General features: G+C 41.8%; 1 protein-coding gene across 1 annotated transcript; it reads right to left on the reverse strand.

Annotated features, from left to right (window-relative positions):
* Positions 1 to 199: 199 nt before the first annotated feature.
* Positions 200 to 16,740, reverse strand: LOC118389192 (voltage-dependent calcium channel gamma-1 subunit-like). The gene is made up of 4 exons (XM_035779011.2): positions 16,182 to 16,740; positions 10,153 to 10,227; positions 2,652 to 2,789; positions 200 to 2,468 (listed from the first exon to the last, which is right to left on the reverse strand). The coding sequence occupies exons 1-4, from the start codon at positions 16,414 to 16,416 to the stop codon at positions 2,239 to 2,241; spliced, it is 678 nt and encodes a 225-aa protein (XP_035634904.1). The 5' UTR covers positions 16,417 to 16,740; the 3' UTR covers positions 200 to 2,238.
* Positions 16,741 to 17,444: the final 704 nt, after the last annotated feature.

Raw genomic sequence — 17,444 nt, forward strand, 5'->3', positions numbered from 1 at the left:
TGGTTAGAGTATTGAGCCAGTAACCGAAAGGTTGCTGGATCAAATCCCTGAGCTGACGAGGTAAAAATCTGTCATTCTGCCCCTGAACAAGACGGTTAACCCACTGTTCCTAGGCCGTCATTGTAAATAAGGATTTGTTCTCAATTGACTTGCCTAATTACATTTTTAAAAGATGCAGGAAACTGGCTTTCATCAAAGCTAGATATCAGTGAATTTATTTTCATTAGAAATGCATGGTTTTATGGTTATAACATGTACACAGAGCTAAAGACAACCACTCTACTGTAATCCATCATTGCATACCAAAAGCTAGTTCTATAACAGGCAAGGACGGATGACATGGCTAAGCAAGTTTTAATATGCTACATTCATGAGGTCTTATGTAGCGTTTAAGTACGATAGTGCCAATACCTTTATCAACTGCCCTCATCTATTCAATCAAATATCAAATGGGGAAAGTACTGGTCTTAGCTCAAGCTTGTTTTGAGACACTAGTAATGTACATTTCTGTATCAAAAAGAATCCTAGTTTAACACTTCCACTGAGTAAATACAAAAGCAGTATCATCCATAACAAAAAGAATGTACACCTAATGCCTGCCTGTCCATAGAAGACAAAGATGAACGCTAACATTGGAGAGCAGTCCAGTTTAGTTTGGCTGAAAAGACATTAGGAAAAAATATATATATATATATTAAAGCTGTATATTGGATCTAGATTAGTTTTTCCCTGACCATTTTAACTGAAAGACCCTGAAAGTGTTGGCTACTGAATACCTTGTGAGATCTAAGTTAAATGCACCAGACACTAACTAAAATCTGAAAATTATACCTTGATTAAAAAGAGCGCTTGGTTCCCCTAAATTGAATGGGATCAAATAGTCCAAGAAATTGGGCTGCCATGTGCTCAGCTCTAAAGAAATATATATTTAAAAAAGGAAAAATTGGGAGGTTTTGTGTTTCGTGTACACCTGCTAGAACTGAACTTTTTCCAACATGGCAACCCACACATTCAGTGGTTCAGAGACTGTTGGTGTTTAGCATTCTACATTGGTATGCACACTAAACCCACCAGACAGCATTATTTGCTTCTCCAATTTACTGTCACACCCATGTATTATTCTTATAAAAGTAAGTCTGTTTGAAAACTGAAAATATATATTTTTTCACTCTGTCTAACATGACCTAAATTCTAGAATTTAAACGGATCATTTTGATAACACTTCTTTACATCACAATTAGTGTTATGTATGCTGTGAATACTTTTTTTTAAAGGAGTTGTAATACTATTAAATACTTAATCATGATGTAATAATTTGGCATCTGACACTAACAATTTCCTGGTTTAGCTTAATCTTGCCTGAATTTGACATAAATTCAATGCAAGTGCTTGATGCACTGAAAATAACAGGAGACCCATCTCAGTTATAAATTGATTGACTTATGTACAGAATTATCATACAAAACACACAGTACAGAAAAGGTGAATGCATAGGTCAAATGTCAATCCATTACTATTTATACCATTAAATAACATGTCAAAATGTGTCATTAACCAGGTTTCCAACCAACCATTTCATGCTGATGAATTACCTGACACTTGAAAAAAGTCATGACTGGGCTGATGGAAACAGGAAATGCCTCTACGATTTTATAAAACAGACAATTTGCTCGTTGGACATGGTGGGATGTTTTTGTGTCAGAAATGAATTATGTGAGAAATGGTGGTGGAAATGCCTTCATCTGCAAATGTGTATATAATAACCATCATATCGAAGTAAACTTGGGAGTCACACGATGATACTGTATGTTGTGTAGTCCTCCCACTATGACTTGGGAAAGCATGCAGTTTATTAGGCTACAGACGGAATAAGTTATGAGATTCACATGGTGGTGAAAGTGCCATTTGACAAATAAAAATTGTATCGCTCTTATCCATAATAATCTTTAAATGTAGGTAGCCGACCCGCACTGTATCTGCGACGTGTTGGCTAGAGGGCACGTGCCAAGACCAGATAGACACATTTGCTATATAATGCAACAATGTTTTGTCGTCATTAGAGTTGAAAATGCGATGGAAACCCATTTAACTTGTATTTTTCATTCGGTACATTGGACTGCTCCCAAGCACTGTGTGAAAGAACCCTCTGGTTCCACTATAGAACGACACAATGTTGATCTTGATCGTATTGCTTTTAAAGAAAGTGTCACTCTTCCTCCTCTCATCCCTCCTTGTCTATTACTCCACTTCGTGTTCAGCGTCCATGCAGGACTCCCAGGGGTTTTGGGGCATGCGGGGCATGGAGAGCAGGAGGAGGCCGAGGCCACTGAGGAAGAGGAGGCAGAAGCCAGCGCAGGCACAGGCAAAGGACCAGGAGTAGGAGTAGTCTATCCAGATGGTGTCCTCACTCTCGATCATCCGCTTTACCGACTGACGCATCACCTCCACTGAGATGACGGCGCACAGGCCTGCGATTGGGGCGGAGAGGGAGAGAAGAGGATGGGTTAACAGCGATGACCTCCAATCACAGGTCTTTTTAATTTGCTCTACTACATTATGATTTTAGTACTGTATCTGTTCCCTTAACCCATTGATAACAGTACAACCAAAAGATTAAAGAGGTCATGCGTTATCTGCTTGTCTGGTCTCACCTGCAAAAGCGAAGAACATTCCGGCAGGTTTAAGGATGTAGTCATTCCCCTTCTTGAAGGAGCACATGAGACACAAGGTGCCCAGGATCATAAAGGCCAGGCTGAAGATGGCGATGGCCGCTGCCGAGATATTGTACTCTGAAAAGAAAGCAAATAGAGGTCACTTCAAGATGTCCCCTGACCTATGAAAATAATATATTTATATAAAATATAGTATGCCATTTAGCAGACATTTTACATATGGGTGTTCCTGGGAATAAAACCCACTATCTTGGCGTTACAAGCGCCATGCTCTACTAACCGAGTTACAAAGTACATAATTACACAACATAGGTTAAAGTTGCTCCTAACCACTGATACAGGGTCAGACATTTTTACCCATCCCCATGGTTTAGGTTAGGATTGAGGGAAGGGTAATCTGATCCTAGATCTGTGGAAAAGGGCAACTTCTATCTTAAGCAATTGTACAACCTGTAAACTTGTAGAGTGCTACTTTCCTCCCTCCTAAACTGGATCTGCATGAATTAACTTTCAATACTCTAATTTGTTTTCATTTTACGTTACAGTACACTAAAAGGTAAGCGAAAGTCATTATGGTGGGTTGTGGGGATTAATTTATTTGTATGTTTATATAAATCAGCCATAAACCGATAGGAGGCTTACCAAGAAATATTGTTTTATTCCAGAGCAGCATGAGTCCATATGCCTCCAGCTGAATTATATAAATGATATTTCATTACATTGCAGCGCTGGGCGTAACTGGATGTGCAAACGCTTATGTGGATTTTTTAATTAGGCTTTAATTTCTGCCTGAGAAAATAGTTGACAGGGCCTAACTGAATTGCTACGTGTGCAGACCAATTTAGTTTGCCACCTCATTGTACAATACATGAGGTTGTGTACAGTCACAGAAAGGACAATTAAATATATATTTGTTTTAATTATCAGCTCTCTCTGAACAGGTGTGTGAAGTATGATAAGGAAGACGGAATTTCACTTGGTTGGTGGAATCTGCCATCACTCAAACTACCTAAATCAATCAAACTAACTAACAGAACAAAATAACTAGGCTACATTTGAAATTACATTGCGCTTTAAGTCAAAATTGTTGTGTGAAATGAGAGCCATGTTACTCAGTGAAAAGGTTCCTCTGGCAGTAAGGCAGCCATCTTTATTCAACCAAAGGAGAGAAATACGCTTGGCATTACTGTAAGTTGTTTACTGGCTTGTTATTCCAAGCTGCTTAACCAGCCATTCCAGTTATGTTGTTGTTGTGATGTGGATGGAGGAGCTAGGTTTTGATCTTCCGCCTGCTCTCCTAGAATCGGTGCCCAGGGGAGAGGCTCGCCTCGGGGGCTCCCCTTCATCTCAAACTGGGGGAGGATGGTGGTTCTCACCCCTTGAGTAGTTCTGGAATCATGCTACATCCCGCTGGAGTGCTAGCTCTCTTCCCCTTGAAAACCCAAAGAGAGGGGTGAGTGGTGTCAGAGTAGGTTGGATCAGTGGTTTAATGTCTGAAGTGGCTAAAATATCCATTTTGCGCTCTATTGGTGCTTTAGTGATCCCAGGGTCACTTTCAGTTTAGCTCTGTGTACGCTGCTCAGCTGGATCTGCCTGTAGCCAGTCGTACTGAAAGCACTGGAGCGTAACTCTATGGCCATGTTCCATATAAATGGTAACCATTGGTTTATTGATGAGTGAAGAATACCAAATGGGCATGTGGAGTGGGCCAGTGCTACATTTCAAGTAAGGGCTATTTCTGTCTCTGGGGCTAGCCATTAGCATTTGCATGAGATGTGTGTGTGTAAATATATTATGAGTTCACACAAATATTAAGTGTCATAGCTTTTATTGCAGGACTTTTGATTGTGATAAATTACCTCCACGGTCAACCTATTAAATATTAATATTGGAATGTGCAGCCTTACCTCGTGTGCACCCATGAAATGGGGTATCAGCCTACTCAGTGACACCCATAGATTACAATCCCATAGAGTTTACACAAATATTAGCGTCATCATACTATTGCAGGACTTTACAGTCCATTATGAATGTTCAATACACACAATAGATTGACTGGCGAGTTGATTTCTCACAGTCAAAGTCCTGCAATAAGATCTATGATGCTAATATTTGTGTAAAATCTTTGGAATTGTAATCTGTGGTTGTTACTCGCTGGGCTGATACCCCATTTCATCGGTGCACACTTCAAAAGTAAGGCAGTACGTTGCAATATTAATTTCCAATACACACAACCGACTGACTGGGAATGTGATTTCTCATCCCGCAATACACTGCATCCTTCTCCCTCTTAAATGCTGCACCTCTCTCCCGACCTGCTGCAGCCACACTCTGCTTGTTGTTTTAAACAGATGTAGTATTTTGCCATAAACCGTGTTTTAGACATGTACTCATGTAATTCAACAAACACCATGTTGTTAGTCCTCAAACCATGTTTTTTGCAGGACTTTAGAGAGCGACTTCCTTTAAAAAACAACAAATCCCTTTTATAAAAACGGCCTGTGGCATCGGTATGAGTCAGAAACAGTTATTTTAGTGTCAAAATTGACAAAAGAAATGTAAATAGGATCATTTTATTCAAACGTCTGGTCTAAAACGGAGTTTGGAACATCCGTACGCCACAACGGGTAAATGAAGGTTGGGTTTTGATTTGACGATGTCCATTTTCCCACTAACATGGGGTGAAAAGCAGTGGTGATTGCTCTCTATCCAATAGTAGACAGTGAGACAGACCTGCCCAGCAGCTCCGACTGTGTTTACATAAGACAACACGTCATGCATTGTTTTAACTTGAGAAATACTGCACCAAACACCTTAGTTCGATGTAAAATTGCACAACTAAAACATCCTCTGCAAAAAAAACGTCAGATTTCTGGGAATTTTGAGGAAGTGAAATAGGCTTCCTATTGTCTCATGATGGACAAACATCATTAACCAAATGCAGAATCGCTCAGGAAACACACCACCAAGACTGAAATAAATGTTTTCTAATGAGCAACAGAAAAATACATGTGCCAATCGGTGTGTTCAGTGGCTCTTTAACTGTGAAATCACCACACTATTCAGCCTATTGTACATATTGTACATTCATATAGCTTTACCTATGGTGTCTGCACCCATGAAATGGTGTATCAGCCTACTCACTGACACCCACATATTAAAATTCAGAAGAGTTTACACAAATATTAGCACCATAGCACTTATTGCAGGACTCCCCAGTGACCCAGGCAAACAAAAAGGAGACGTTAGGACGTCTTCGGGAACATCAAAAGGTTTTTGTCGTGGTCTCCTGGACGTCAAAAACAGTGACATGCTCGTATCTCCTGATCTATGCGAACTGATTTTACGTTTCTTTACAGAAAAGGTTGAAAATATTACATCACAGATTGGCAGTTTTACACCAGCAATGCTTGTTCAGAAGCACAAGAGGCAATTGCTACAGTCTACTGCTTCTTATTGCTCATTTGAGCAAATATCCACTACATCTCTCCTTATATGTACTCATATACACAATGTCCTTATAAACCACAGTATGAATGTATGTCCTTATAAACCTATGAATTTACAGGTATGTTATTTCAATATGATCCGATGAACAAATGCAAAGTAAGATGTATCTTCTATATATAACAATTTTAAAATGTGATGTGTTCATTTAATTGATAGGACCATGGGAAAGGTGTGTCCCTATAAACCATGTTATAAACTGACGGACATCATAAACTATAAAAACGTGTGTGTGTGTGTGCGTAAATATATTCTGATTTACACCCTTTTGATTGGGTCTGACAAGGCCCTGCATGTGCTTAGCAGTCTTGTCATATGTGAGTGTACATTGAATGGGCCAAACGTGCACAGTACTGGCAGGGTCACAGAGGGGGCTAGTGGAGAGATGGGGGGGAAGGAAAATGTCCAAGAGAGAAGTGAGTGGGCATTGAGCCGGATTAGCTCTGTCACATGGAGTTCCATTGATGCTACCTGCCAGATCGGATACCCAGCTAACACATAACATTCTGAGAACCATATGTTTTTTGATTGGGAATTTCACTACTTCCGCGTAGTGTTTTCACACGTCATGTTCTTTCCATAAAAAACACGAGAAAACATTAGTAACGTTGTCACGATACCAGTATCCCGATACTAGGTAGTAAGGAAGAAAAGGAAACAAATTATGACGCAGACTACATTTCTTGAGGGAAACCTTCCTAATGTTGGATACAAGAAGTCTTATGTTGTCACCCAGAGTCACATTTGCTTATTCTCCAAGCTATAGCACACAATATTTAACAAAAGTAGGATTTAAAGGTCCATAGAGTTGAGTCTGCTTCGTGTTTTCTTTTCTTGCCATGGAAAATCTGGGATTGTAGTATCGCGATACTGGTATCGTGACAACACTAGTTCAAAGAACATTCTAAGAATGTTTAAAAAAAAACATATACAGTCTGTTCTCAGCGTCAACAAAACGCTCTCTATCCTTTAACGTGCTAAGTGTGTTGTCCATCTCCACTAACTGGCCACACCTGATGTTAATGAGTGCTGGTTTCATTTTTAAATGGGGTCTGTTTGAATAGACTAAAATGAACAGCTTTGTAAACAGCTGAGTAAAAAACTAACAAACATGGCATGCTAGCTCTGTCCTGGTGACGCAGTGGACTCATGCCATGGATAGAGAACAGAAGATCGATCATAGGTTTGAATCTCACTGACGCCGTGCATTAATAAAAAAATAAAAATAAACATTTGCATGATTAATGCCCAAGCAAGTTTTCCATGTTCTTGAAACATTCAGGGAAAGTCTTAAGGAAGTTATTCAAAATAACCTTTAATTTCTGTTCTCAGAACGTAAGTAAAAACATTCCAGGAAAACTTTCAGGGAACCATATTAAAACGTCCCCAGAACCTCCCTGCAACCTAAACTAACATTCCCAGAACAGGCTAAATTATCATTCAATTTTCAGAACATTTTTTTAAAAAATGTCAGTTCCACCGGTCAGAAAACATATGGCTTCGTTCGCAGAACCAATGAGAAATCAAAAATGTACGTTTCCAAAATTTCCTAGGATGTATTAGCTGGCTATCCATTCAGTTGACTTGGCCTCGTCCCTTGGTATACTGGGAAAACTCCATATACTTCAATGTTTCTGCTTGTGTTGAAACCAAGGCTGATGGACAAATGCTAACAAAGACCAAGGGCCCCATTCAGTCCGTAGTGCTGAAGAGATGTGCTACAGCGCATTAGGAAAGGAAAGGCAATCTTCCCGCATCAGCGGAGACTGCATTGACAGTTAGGACTCCATAAGTCGGCTCAATCGGAAATTACCTTGACATTTTCATTGCGCTGTAGCACTAAACTTTGGCGATGCGGATTGAATCCAGCCCCAAGGCACCATTGGTTATGTGTGCAAAGCTGTGCAAAGCTGTGCAAAGCTGTGCAAAGGTGTGCAAAGTCTGGCTCTTTGTGCTCTGGTCTTTGTTAGCATTTGTCCATAATACTTAGGAGACAATGGGCAGCCCTGCCTTGCGCCTAGCATGGAGTTGAGATGTATCCAATTTGGCTTGTACTATTCACCACTGTAATGGTTTTCCTCCTTTTCTTCTGAAGAGGAGAGGCGAGAAGGATCGGAGGACCAATATGCGGGGTGGTAAGGGTCCATGGTATTTATTTAAACACATAAACTGAACACTCCATACAAAAACAATAAATGTAACGTGAATAACCGAAACCGAAAACAGTACCGTGTGGTGTAAAACACAGACACGGAAACAATCACCCACCAACAAACAGTGAAACCCAGGCTACCTAAATATGATTCTCAATCAGAGACATCTAATGACACCTGCCTCTGATTGAGAACCATACTAGGCCGAACACAGAAAAACAACCTAGACACACAAAACATAGAATGCCCACCCAACTCACGTCCTGACCAACTAAAACAAACAATTAACACAATAACTAGGGTCAGAACGTGACAACCACCCATGTCCCAGGTTGCTTATTTGTTTTTATGACTCTCCCTTTGAATCTTCTCTCATGAAACATTTGTCAAAAGGACTTCAAAGAATACACATATTTTGTTCTTGAAGAGTATAAACCAATATACAGGTAACTGCCAAAATAAAGGAAACATTTGTGTAAATGAAGGATGTAAAGTATATTAAAAGCAAGTGCTACCACACAGGTGTGGTTTCTGAGTGAATTAAGCAATTAAAAAACATTCCACCATGCTTAGGGTCCATGTATAAAAATGCCCAGTTGCCCATTCTTTTGGCTACTATGGCTAGAAGAGATCTCAGTGACTTTGAAAGAGGGTCCTCAAAGGACCATAAGGGGCTTAAAGGGTGTGTGTGTGTGTGTGTGTGTGTGTGTGTGTGTGTGTGTGTGTGTGTGTGTGTGTGTGTGTGTGTGTGTGTGTGTGTGTGTGTGTGTGTGTGTGTGTGTGTGTGTGTGTGTGTGTGTGTAATTCCATTTTGATTTACACCCTACTGATTGGGTCTGACAAGGCGCTGCATGTGCTTGGCTCCCTTGCGTGCATCACATGAAGTCCTGTCATATGTGAGAGTACATGTCTCTAATGGGTCAAGCATGTGCACTGTACTGGCAGGGTCACCAATGGGGCTAGAGGGGAGATGGGAGAAGGAAAATACCCAGGAGAGAAGGGAATGGGCAGTGTGACTCTGTCACATGGAGGTTCATTGACGCTATCTGCCGGAGCTTATATCCACTCAGTTGACTTGGTATCCTGGGAAAACTCTAAACACTTAAACATTTCTGCTTGTGTTGAAATTGATTCAAGGCTGATGGACACATTCACATGTCTATGGAGATTGAATGGCTGTGTGCTTGATTATATACACCTGTCAGCAACAGGTATGGTTGAAATCGCCTATTCCACTAATTTGAAGGGGTGTCCACATACTTTTGTATTTATAGTGTATAACCAAGTGTACAAAACATTAAGAACACCTGCTCTTTCCATGAAGGAGACTGAACAGTGAAATCCAGTTGAAAGCTATGATCCCTTATCACCTGTTAAATCCACTTCAATCAGTGTAGATGAAGGAGAGCAGACAGGTTAAAGGATTTTAAGCCTTGAGACAAGTGAGACAAATTGTGTATGTGTGCCATTTGAACGGGGTAGGGTAGTAGGTGACAGGCGCACTGATTTGAGTGTGTCAAGAACTGCAATGCTGCTGTGTTTTTCACACTCAAAAGTTTCCCATGTGTATCAAGAATGGTCCATCACCCAAAGGTCATCCATCCAACTCAACACAACTGTGGGAAGCATTGGAGTCACCATGGGCCAGCATCCCTGTGGAACGCTTTCGATACCTTGTAGAGTCCATGCCCTGACGAATTGAGGCTGTTCTGAGGGCGAAAGGGGGTGCAACGCAATAGTAGGAAGGTGTTCCTAATGTTTTGTGCATTCAGTGTACGTGAAAGTTACAAAACAGAATCATGGCACAAAAGAAACCTTACCTTTCTGGGTTTTGACTTCAAAAATCTCAGACTCGTCCCCTGGAGTGAAGTGTTTGAAGTAAGTGCAGTTCTCCGCTGTGGGAGACATGAAAACACTGTTAGGTGAAGGTTCAGTTCGTAGCACTTCAGGGCAATGTGTAGTTTCTCATCAATACGCAGAACATCACAGAAGTTACTAAACAATCGTGGAAATAGCTATATTTACTTCATAATAGATGCATAACACTTTGGAAATACAGTAGCATAATAGACCAACGTGTTTACCAAGAACTGTTTCACGAGTCTTCCACAAATGTAAAGACGCTAACTTCATTAAAAAAAATAAAAGGATTTTTATGCTTTTTGCCTGGACTACCTTTAAACTACTTTTATATGGGTACCGATGAATAAGCATTCTGTAGTTGCGATGCAACAGTTAATCAACACGGATCAACATTTAGGCGCGCAACTTTCATTTTATGGTGTGCGCTGAGTTGACATAAAAATCCTTCTCTATCTGCACCATGTTGATTGACAGTGTCAGATTTGTTGTTAGTGTAGGTTATGTTGGGCATCCATAAGCTGCGCATCCAATCGGAAGCACATTTAATTGAACTTGCCAAAATGATATAATTACTCCTGTGTATACAAAAATAAATACATTCCTTCAAAACATTCCACCAGAGAGTATGATTTAGCCACAGAGGATGATTCGCTTCTTTTTTTTTTAAATAGTTGTGGATTGTTTTAAATCACAAGGCCTGGGCATAACCTACAGTTGGGAAGCGCGCAATTTTGGCAGGCTGCGCAGCATATCAAATAGCTGATTGTTGATTTGCGGCTGTCAGTGAAGTTAGGCTATCAAAATGCTCAACTCACAGTAGGCTATTGAGCGAACAGTAGCCTATTTTATTGTCACTCTATAGCGGAGACCATCGGCCATATCCCCGGTTAGTGCGCATATTCACTGTCTTATTCATTGGGTCCCTGCACCTGTAGGGACAATCATTTCCTCCTCCAGGCTAGTTGAAAGTCATAGCCTGTGTCTCCCCTTTTCATAGGCCTCGATTAGATGGTTGCAGTCCAGACGTTTTCATTGATCTGAGTTTGTCAGAGTAGCCTGTCATTTTTGTGGCATTAAAGATTCTGCTTGTCCCCAGTTATGGAGACGAAAGTGTCGTAGAATTGCATGAAATATGTTTTTAAAGGGCCAATTTTCTTCAGATTTTGTAGGATCCTCGTTAAAATGAACATCTAGCTGGGGCCAGGCTCTGGAAGTGTGCAAAGAAATTAAAAGAAGAGCAGAAGGGTATGATTTTGCGAACAGTGAGTTGGTTATATTATTAGCCTAGTTTATAACTATCCAATCTACTCATCATATTACGAATAGAAATCTATTTTACGTTAGTCTGCAAATAGATAGATGCATGAGATTCTTTACCATTTTTAGCTTCCCCAAATTTGAAACAGCCGATAGGGGCATCCCATTCACTTGGGCCCAATGTGCTCACCACCGGGGATCCGTGCTAAGCACAAGTACAAGCTGATCCACAGAATACGATCACAGCGATTGCAGAGGTCTAGGAGTATCGCCCTAAGCTTTGATGCTAAGCCAGAACGTCAAAACATCCATTCGCCAGGGAAACTATATTTGTAAACCGCGGCGGCAGAGCGCTGTGTGTCTCGTCTCTCAGACGTTCGGGGAAACTTCAGAGTCGCTCAACTCTGTTCTGTCACCGGAGAGGCCTGCTCTGCATCAGATATGTGGCACCTAATGTACTGGGCCAACTACAGGGACCACGGGGGAGTAAGAGACAGGCTTTCATGTAGAATTATGTGAGCTAAGCATGTTATCACATCGGCTCCAGCGTTGCTCATATCCACACATACACACGGGCTGGAGATAATTCCCCCCTCCCAGGACACCCAGGAAGATAGAGTTAGTGGTGGGTGGGGTTGCCAGTTTGGATGCATTACTCAGAGAAGGCTAATAAATAAAGATACACAAAGTATGTGCAAATTCAATTACCTGGATTTGGCGCCCATACATGGCACCAGCAAAGCAGACCCAAATTTGGAACATGTTTTAATGACTTAATTTTCTCGGTGTAAACTGGTTTTCTGGTCGAGAAGACATCATATAAATCGGAGTACAACCAACTGGTCTTTGTTACAACCAGGTAAACATGTATTTTTCAGGACAGAATGAAAACCTGAAGTTAAATATGTCATATTTAGGTTGTTATCTAGTCAAATCACCAGATTTCCACCAGATAAAGATGTATTTTTCTGGTTACTTAAAAGCTGCTCACAAAACAATCGTATACAACTAGTATACAACCTGACAATGATGTCATAAAAACTTAATTGCAACCAGTATTGCCTGCTGGGGAAAACCTTGGTTTTGGTAAGGTAAAAGACCATGAAAAGGGATCTAAATGTTTTAATGTTTTGACTCTCACACATAGAGGATGTTTTTGTGAATGAGGACAGGGACTGGCCATCAAGGGAAAACCCAGAGGTGGTTACTTAGCAACTGGCTTGTCTGCTCTTTTTATTGAGTAAAGGTGGGCAGGGGAATGAAAAGGAGGCAGAATTCAATGTTTTGGTTTGGAGAGAGAGAGTTCATTTATAGAAGAGTCAGAGTACATTCAGTCCATAAAAGGTAAATTGCTGAGTCACCTCAGCTCAACCCAGCCATTTGAAGTCGTTCACCCCTTAAAACCAAAAGCCTCGGCTCTAGCTTCGGTAGTATCTCTGCGCACCACAAACTCCTTTGTTAATAACCATAATGGACCAGAAGTGATTCTTGTCATCATGCTGAAGACCAAGTGCCCCTTCATTGCGCTGAGAGGAGAGATAGCCCACGCTGCATTATGAGATACTTGAACAGACATTGGGGCTGTGTTGTTGTCTTTCTGTGTTTGTTAATTGAAACACTAAATCCAGGGATTATGCCAATTATGCGGAGGCGTTGCTCGCCTCATTAGTTTTTGATGTCCCCATTACGGCACTCCCATCCTCACCTTTAGAGACACACACACACACACACACACACGGTCTGTGCCGCTGTGCACTCTAATGGCATTGGAGGCCACTCAAAAAGTCTCTAATGATGGGTAGAAAAGACCCAGGCCTTCCAGGAACTGTCTTACAGTATATGTGCTTGGTATTCAAACCCAGGTCTCTATAAGGACTTGCTCCCCCATGTCTATCCACATCCATGAATATCGCCCCACACTACCAGATGCCGTGGCTCTCTTTGTGTTGTATTAATTCCACCCTGGAACCTTAACACTTGGCACATGTCCAGACAATGCTCTGTCTGTCAGTGAGTGGATTTGTACTGCCAGTGTTGTCCCACCGTGTAACATCCAGGTGACACCCAAGGCCTCTCCACACCAACAGGGTATATATATATTTCAGTGCGAATGGAGGAGTCCAAAACCGCACGCTAACTAGGAGCCACTTCGTCGACATCAACATCTCAAGGAGACGACAAGTAATAGCACAGGAAATAACTTTGAACGGTGGGCAACAGGGCAGCGCCAGGGAGGGGGTTAAGGGTTGAAGGGCTATGCCTGGCTTGTGCAGGTGGCCTTGTCACTCAGTAGGGCTCTGAAGGTGTGCACACACTTGACTCCCTCACAGCTCTTACCCCGGGACAGCTGGGTATTTACGCAGCCTATATTTATCCTCCGTAGTGCTGCGCACAACAGAAAATCCCACCGATATCTTTGTTTCTGTAACAGTTGCTATATTGGCTTCGGGCTGAACATCTCGCCACATCCCTGACCTAGAATGTATGTTTGCTGTTCATATGAAGTCCATCATATCAATATCCTGTTTCACAGTCATTCTTATTTTCTAACTATCTGTTATGATTATTGAGGAAGGCAAATGAGATGAGCAACAAGTGGGGAGCAACCTACATGTACATATATACAGAGATCTCCATTTCTCCTCACGGAATTTGATCTTTGTAGACTACCAGATAAAGTATATGTACACATTTTTTATTCCAACTCGGATGGCAAAACTCAGGGACGGTCACTTCGACAGTGTCATCATCTTAGAGACGAGAGTGGTTGGTATTTCTCTCATTAAGATGTGGGGCTATAATAAATATTGCTATTCATTCGCAAATAGAGCTAGCGATACCAAATTAAACCCTGGTGTCTGGCTTTGTACATACTAGAAAGGTTATATTCATCTTGGAACCTATCCACTGCATTACTTCTCACACGCAACGCCATTACTCACTGCGTGTGTGGCATTAGCAATGTAGTCAAATTCGGTTGTTCGCTACAAGCGAGTTTTAGCGACATGATATTCATTGAGTTTTTCCCCCATAAAGACTATTTGAAAAGAAGTTTAGGCTTTTTCATTTGTGATCAGAGTTAAGGAGTGTGAGATGTCTGTAGTCTCGCCAATGAGTTATCAGTCAAAAATGTAAAAGCCAAGAGCATCTCACCCACACTGACCACCAAATGTATCCATGATAGGCCTGCGTATGATGGCACGTAACACCATGTATCTAATAAGACATTGCAAGTTTGGGTATCTCTAAATAGCCTGCCCAACACTGTTCCTTACATTACCACTATCTGACTGTGCTGTTGGTTCAGGAATGCCCCAAGCTTAACATTATAAATCCCTTGATTCTTTCTAGCTAGGAGGGGTCAGCCAAGAATGTTTACAAAATGAGCCTCAACGTGCGTGCCTGCACCAGTCGACATATGAATTTCCCAGAAGCCCATAGCTGAGCTAACTATGGAGGGGGCACATTTGCTTCAGTGAATCTATCCAAGATTGTTGTAAAGGTGTGTATGTTCGGGCATTGGGACCTTTGAGGCGATGGAAGCGTTCAAATGGAGGAGCAGTCGGAAAGACCTCAAGAAACGCAGGGCAGAATGTATCATAAGTCATCAGAAAGTGTGTTTCCTTCATTCTGCTTTGTATCAGACCAGTACTAAAGCAACGTGTTGTATTGGTTTTACAAGCTCCACTCAATTAGTCCCCTTCCTGTCTGTGCGTTCATTTCTCACTCAATGTGATATTGACTCACAGCCTTTAGTGTGAGTCATCGCAAGTTAGTGTAGCGGGATCAAAGCATTAGTTGTCATTCAAAGGTCGGATAAAGCCGGGATTCAATCCGATCGGCCCTTTTTGGCTATGCACCATTTAAAGGCAATGTCGCGGAGGTCACATTCAAAGTAAATGGTGCAGATGTCGGCTAAATTGGTCCCGATTGAATCCTGCCCTGGGTCATGTTTTGATTGGAGTAAATGACAACTGCAGTCATCATAGAGTGTATTTTAAGGCATTGGAGCTAGACTTGTGAGAGCTGGCACTCAGGGGATACTGCAGCTTCAAGAGTTCTTAGTTGCTAAGAGCTGGGGGACAGACACCTCATCATTTAATTACTGTGGGGAAGTAGCTGGATTGGGACTTTAAAGGTTAAGATTAGTCTGAAAGTGTTGTGGTCAGTCTGAAATTGCTTGACTTAGCTTAGTTTATCTTATTTTTGTGCTATTTATTGTAGCATAGGCTAATTCTCGCACTGTTGGGTAGTTAACCCTTGTTTCCTGGCTTCTGAAGCACCAATATCTCAATTAAATAATTGTCTGACAAGCAGTTTTCCACACCAGGAGGGCTTGTGGTTGAGAGGAACATTAGCTGGCCACATTGCAAAGACGACTGGTGCTTGATGACAATGGTCAAGTGTTGAACCATGCCCTTAACAAGAGTTAACTGACCCCCTTCTACAAAACCCAATCTCTCAGGCCTGTTATAACAATCCAAATAATGTTTTTTTTATACTGTGTGATACACACTAACTGCTGATCAATAAATATATGCTATCTGCTTTAACAATAGTTATAGACACAGACAATGTTTTAAAGTACCAAATTGGTCAGTGTTACATTTAGGTAACATTAGGTAGGTAGCCTCAGACATTGGACAGAGAGGTTCGGGATTAGGATGGACACAGACAGTGCAGATTTTCAGGTCCAAGCTATAAGCCGCCTCCGTGTATCTTGTCTTACCTCCAGGTAAGCTGATGGGGCCACAACCCTTTCCACTGTAGTCCGCCTCACTGATGTAGATGACCTTCTTACACAGCCTCCAGAGGCCAAAGTGGGCCGCTTCACACGTCGCGTTCACCTGCTCCACCCGCGGGCTCAGCACGGCCCAATGGTCCGTCACCACCGCCGTAAACATGGACGCCATACCCACCAGGATCACAAAGAACGTGATCTTCACCTTCGTACGTTTGTGCATGGTGTAGTTTGTACGTGGAAACACTGACAAGAAGATGTCCAAAGAAGAAGAAATGCGCAGCACCCAGGTCCTCGCTTGAATCAGACTTGAAGGGACGTCAAACTTGTGGAGGCGTCGGTGGTGGATTTTCACTGGCTTCACTCCTTAACAGCCAACACGGCCGTCCACAAATGTCTCTCTCTTCCCCAGCCTACACCCTATCACTCTTTGTCTCTCTCTCTCTGTTGGATTTGTGCCTCTAGTTTGAGGGAAAGGGGTCAGTTTAGCTGTGCCCTAGTTTTCACGGCCCTCTCCCTTCTCTGACTGTGTCGACTGAGGGGGGCCTGTGTGCCTCAGACTACAGCTGTTAAGGTGGATCAGGAAAGTTGATGACCAAACTGACTGCCATGGTGGGGTATGGGAGTGGCGGCGGGGGGGGGCTGCTGCTATAAATGTGTGCAGTGATTCAAGAGGTCAGGCTTTCTTTATCGGGTTACATCCGAGTGGGTGGGAATGTGTAAATGCCATGATAAGGGACTTAGTCACGTAAATGATTTTTATCTCCCGATACTTACCGTAATATATTCAACACACTTTATTTGGCAAACATCACATAACTAATATATGTGCTGTGACAGAGTAAGTCTAGGACCTACCATTTTCACCAGTTCATTTACAACTGCATTGATGTACTGACCTCTCATGTCCATGCGATGACAATTAGTGGATGCTGTTTTAAAAGAATTTGTGTTGTTACTATCCTCAAACTGCTTGGTCCAAGTTTCTATGTATCTGTAAACTATTTATAAGGACTAAATGTGTTTGTAAACAGCAGCTGTCTCGCTGTAGGCCTGAGAATGGCTTTGACATCCCCTCAAGGGACCAGACTCAGAGGCATTACTATTACTGCCATTACTGACTCTGTGCCAAACTCAGGCACATGGATTGACAATACATGGAAGTGAGCTTCACCAATGTCCCAAAAAAACAAATAATATTTGAAAGTCTTACTTTTACTCACCATATTCGTACAGGAAATATGTAGGGGA

Source organism: Oncorhynchus keta, chromosome 10 (assembly GCF_023373465.1).
Source record: "Oncorhynchus keta strain PuntledgeMale-10-30-2019 chromosome 10, Oket_V2, whole genome shotgun sequence".
Taxonomy (NCBI): Eukaryota; Metazoa; Chordata; class Actinopteri; order Salmoniformes; family Salmonidae; genus Oncorhynchus; species Oncorhynchus keta.

Coding starts and splice junctions, on each gene's coding strand:
- LOC118389192 (XM_035779011.2), bottom strand. CDS start 16,416: ATGCACAAACGTACGAAGGTGAAGATCACGTTCTTTGTGATCCTGGTG. Junction 2,790..10,152: donor TGAAGTCAAAACCCAGAAAG/GTAAGGTTTCTT, acceptor CTTTCTTTTCAG/AGTACAATATCTCGGCAGCG. Junction 2,469..2,651: donor AATGTTCTTCGCTTTTGCAG/GTGAGACCAGAC, acceptor CCCCAATCGCAG/GCCTGTGCGCCGTCATCTCA.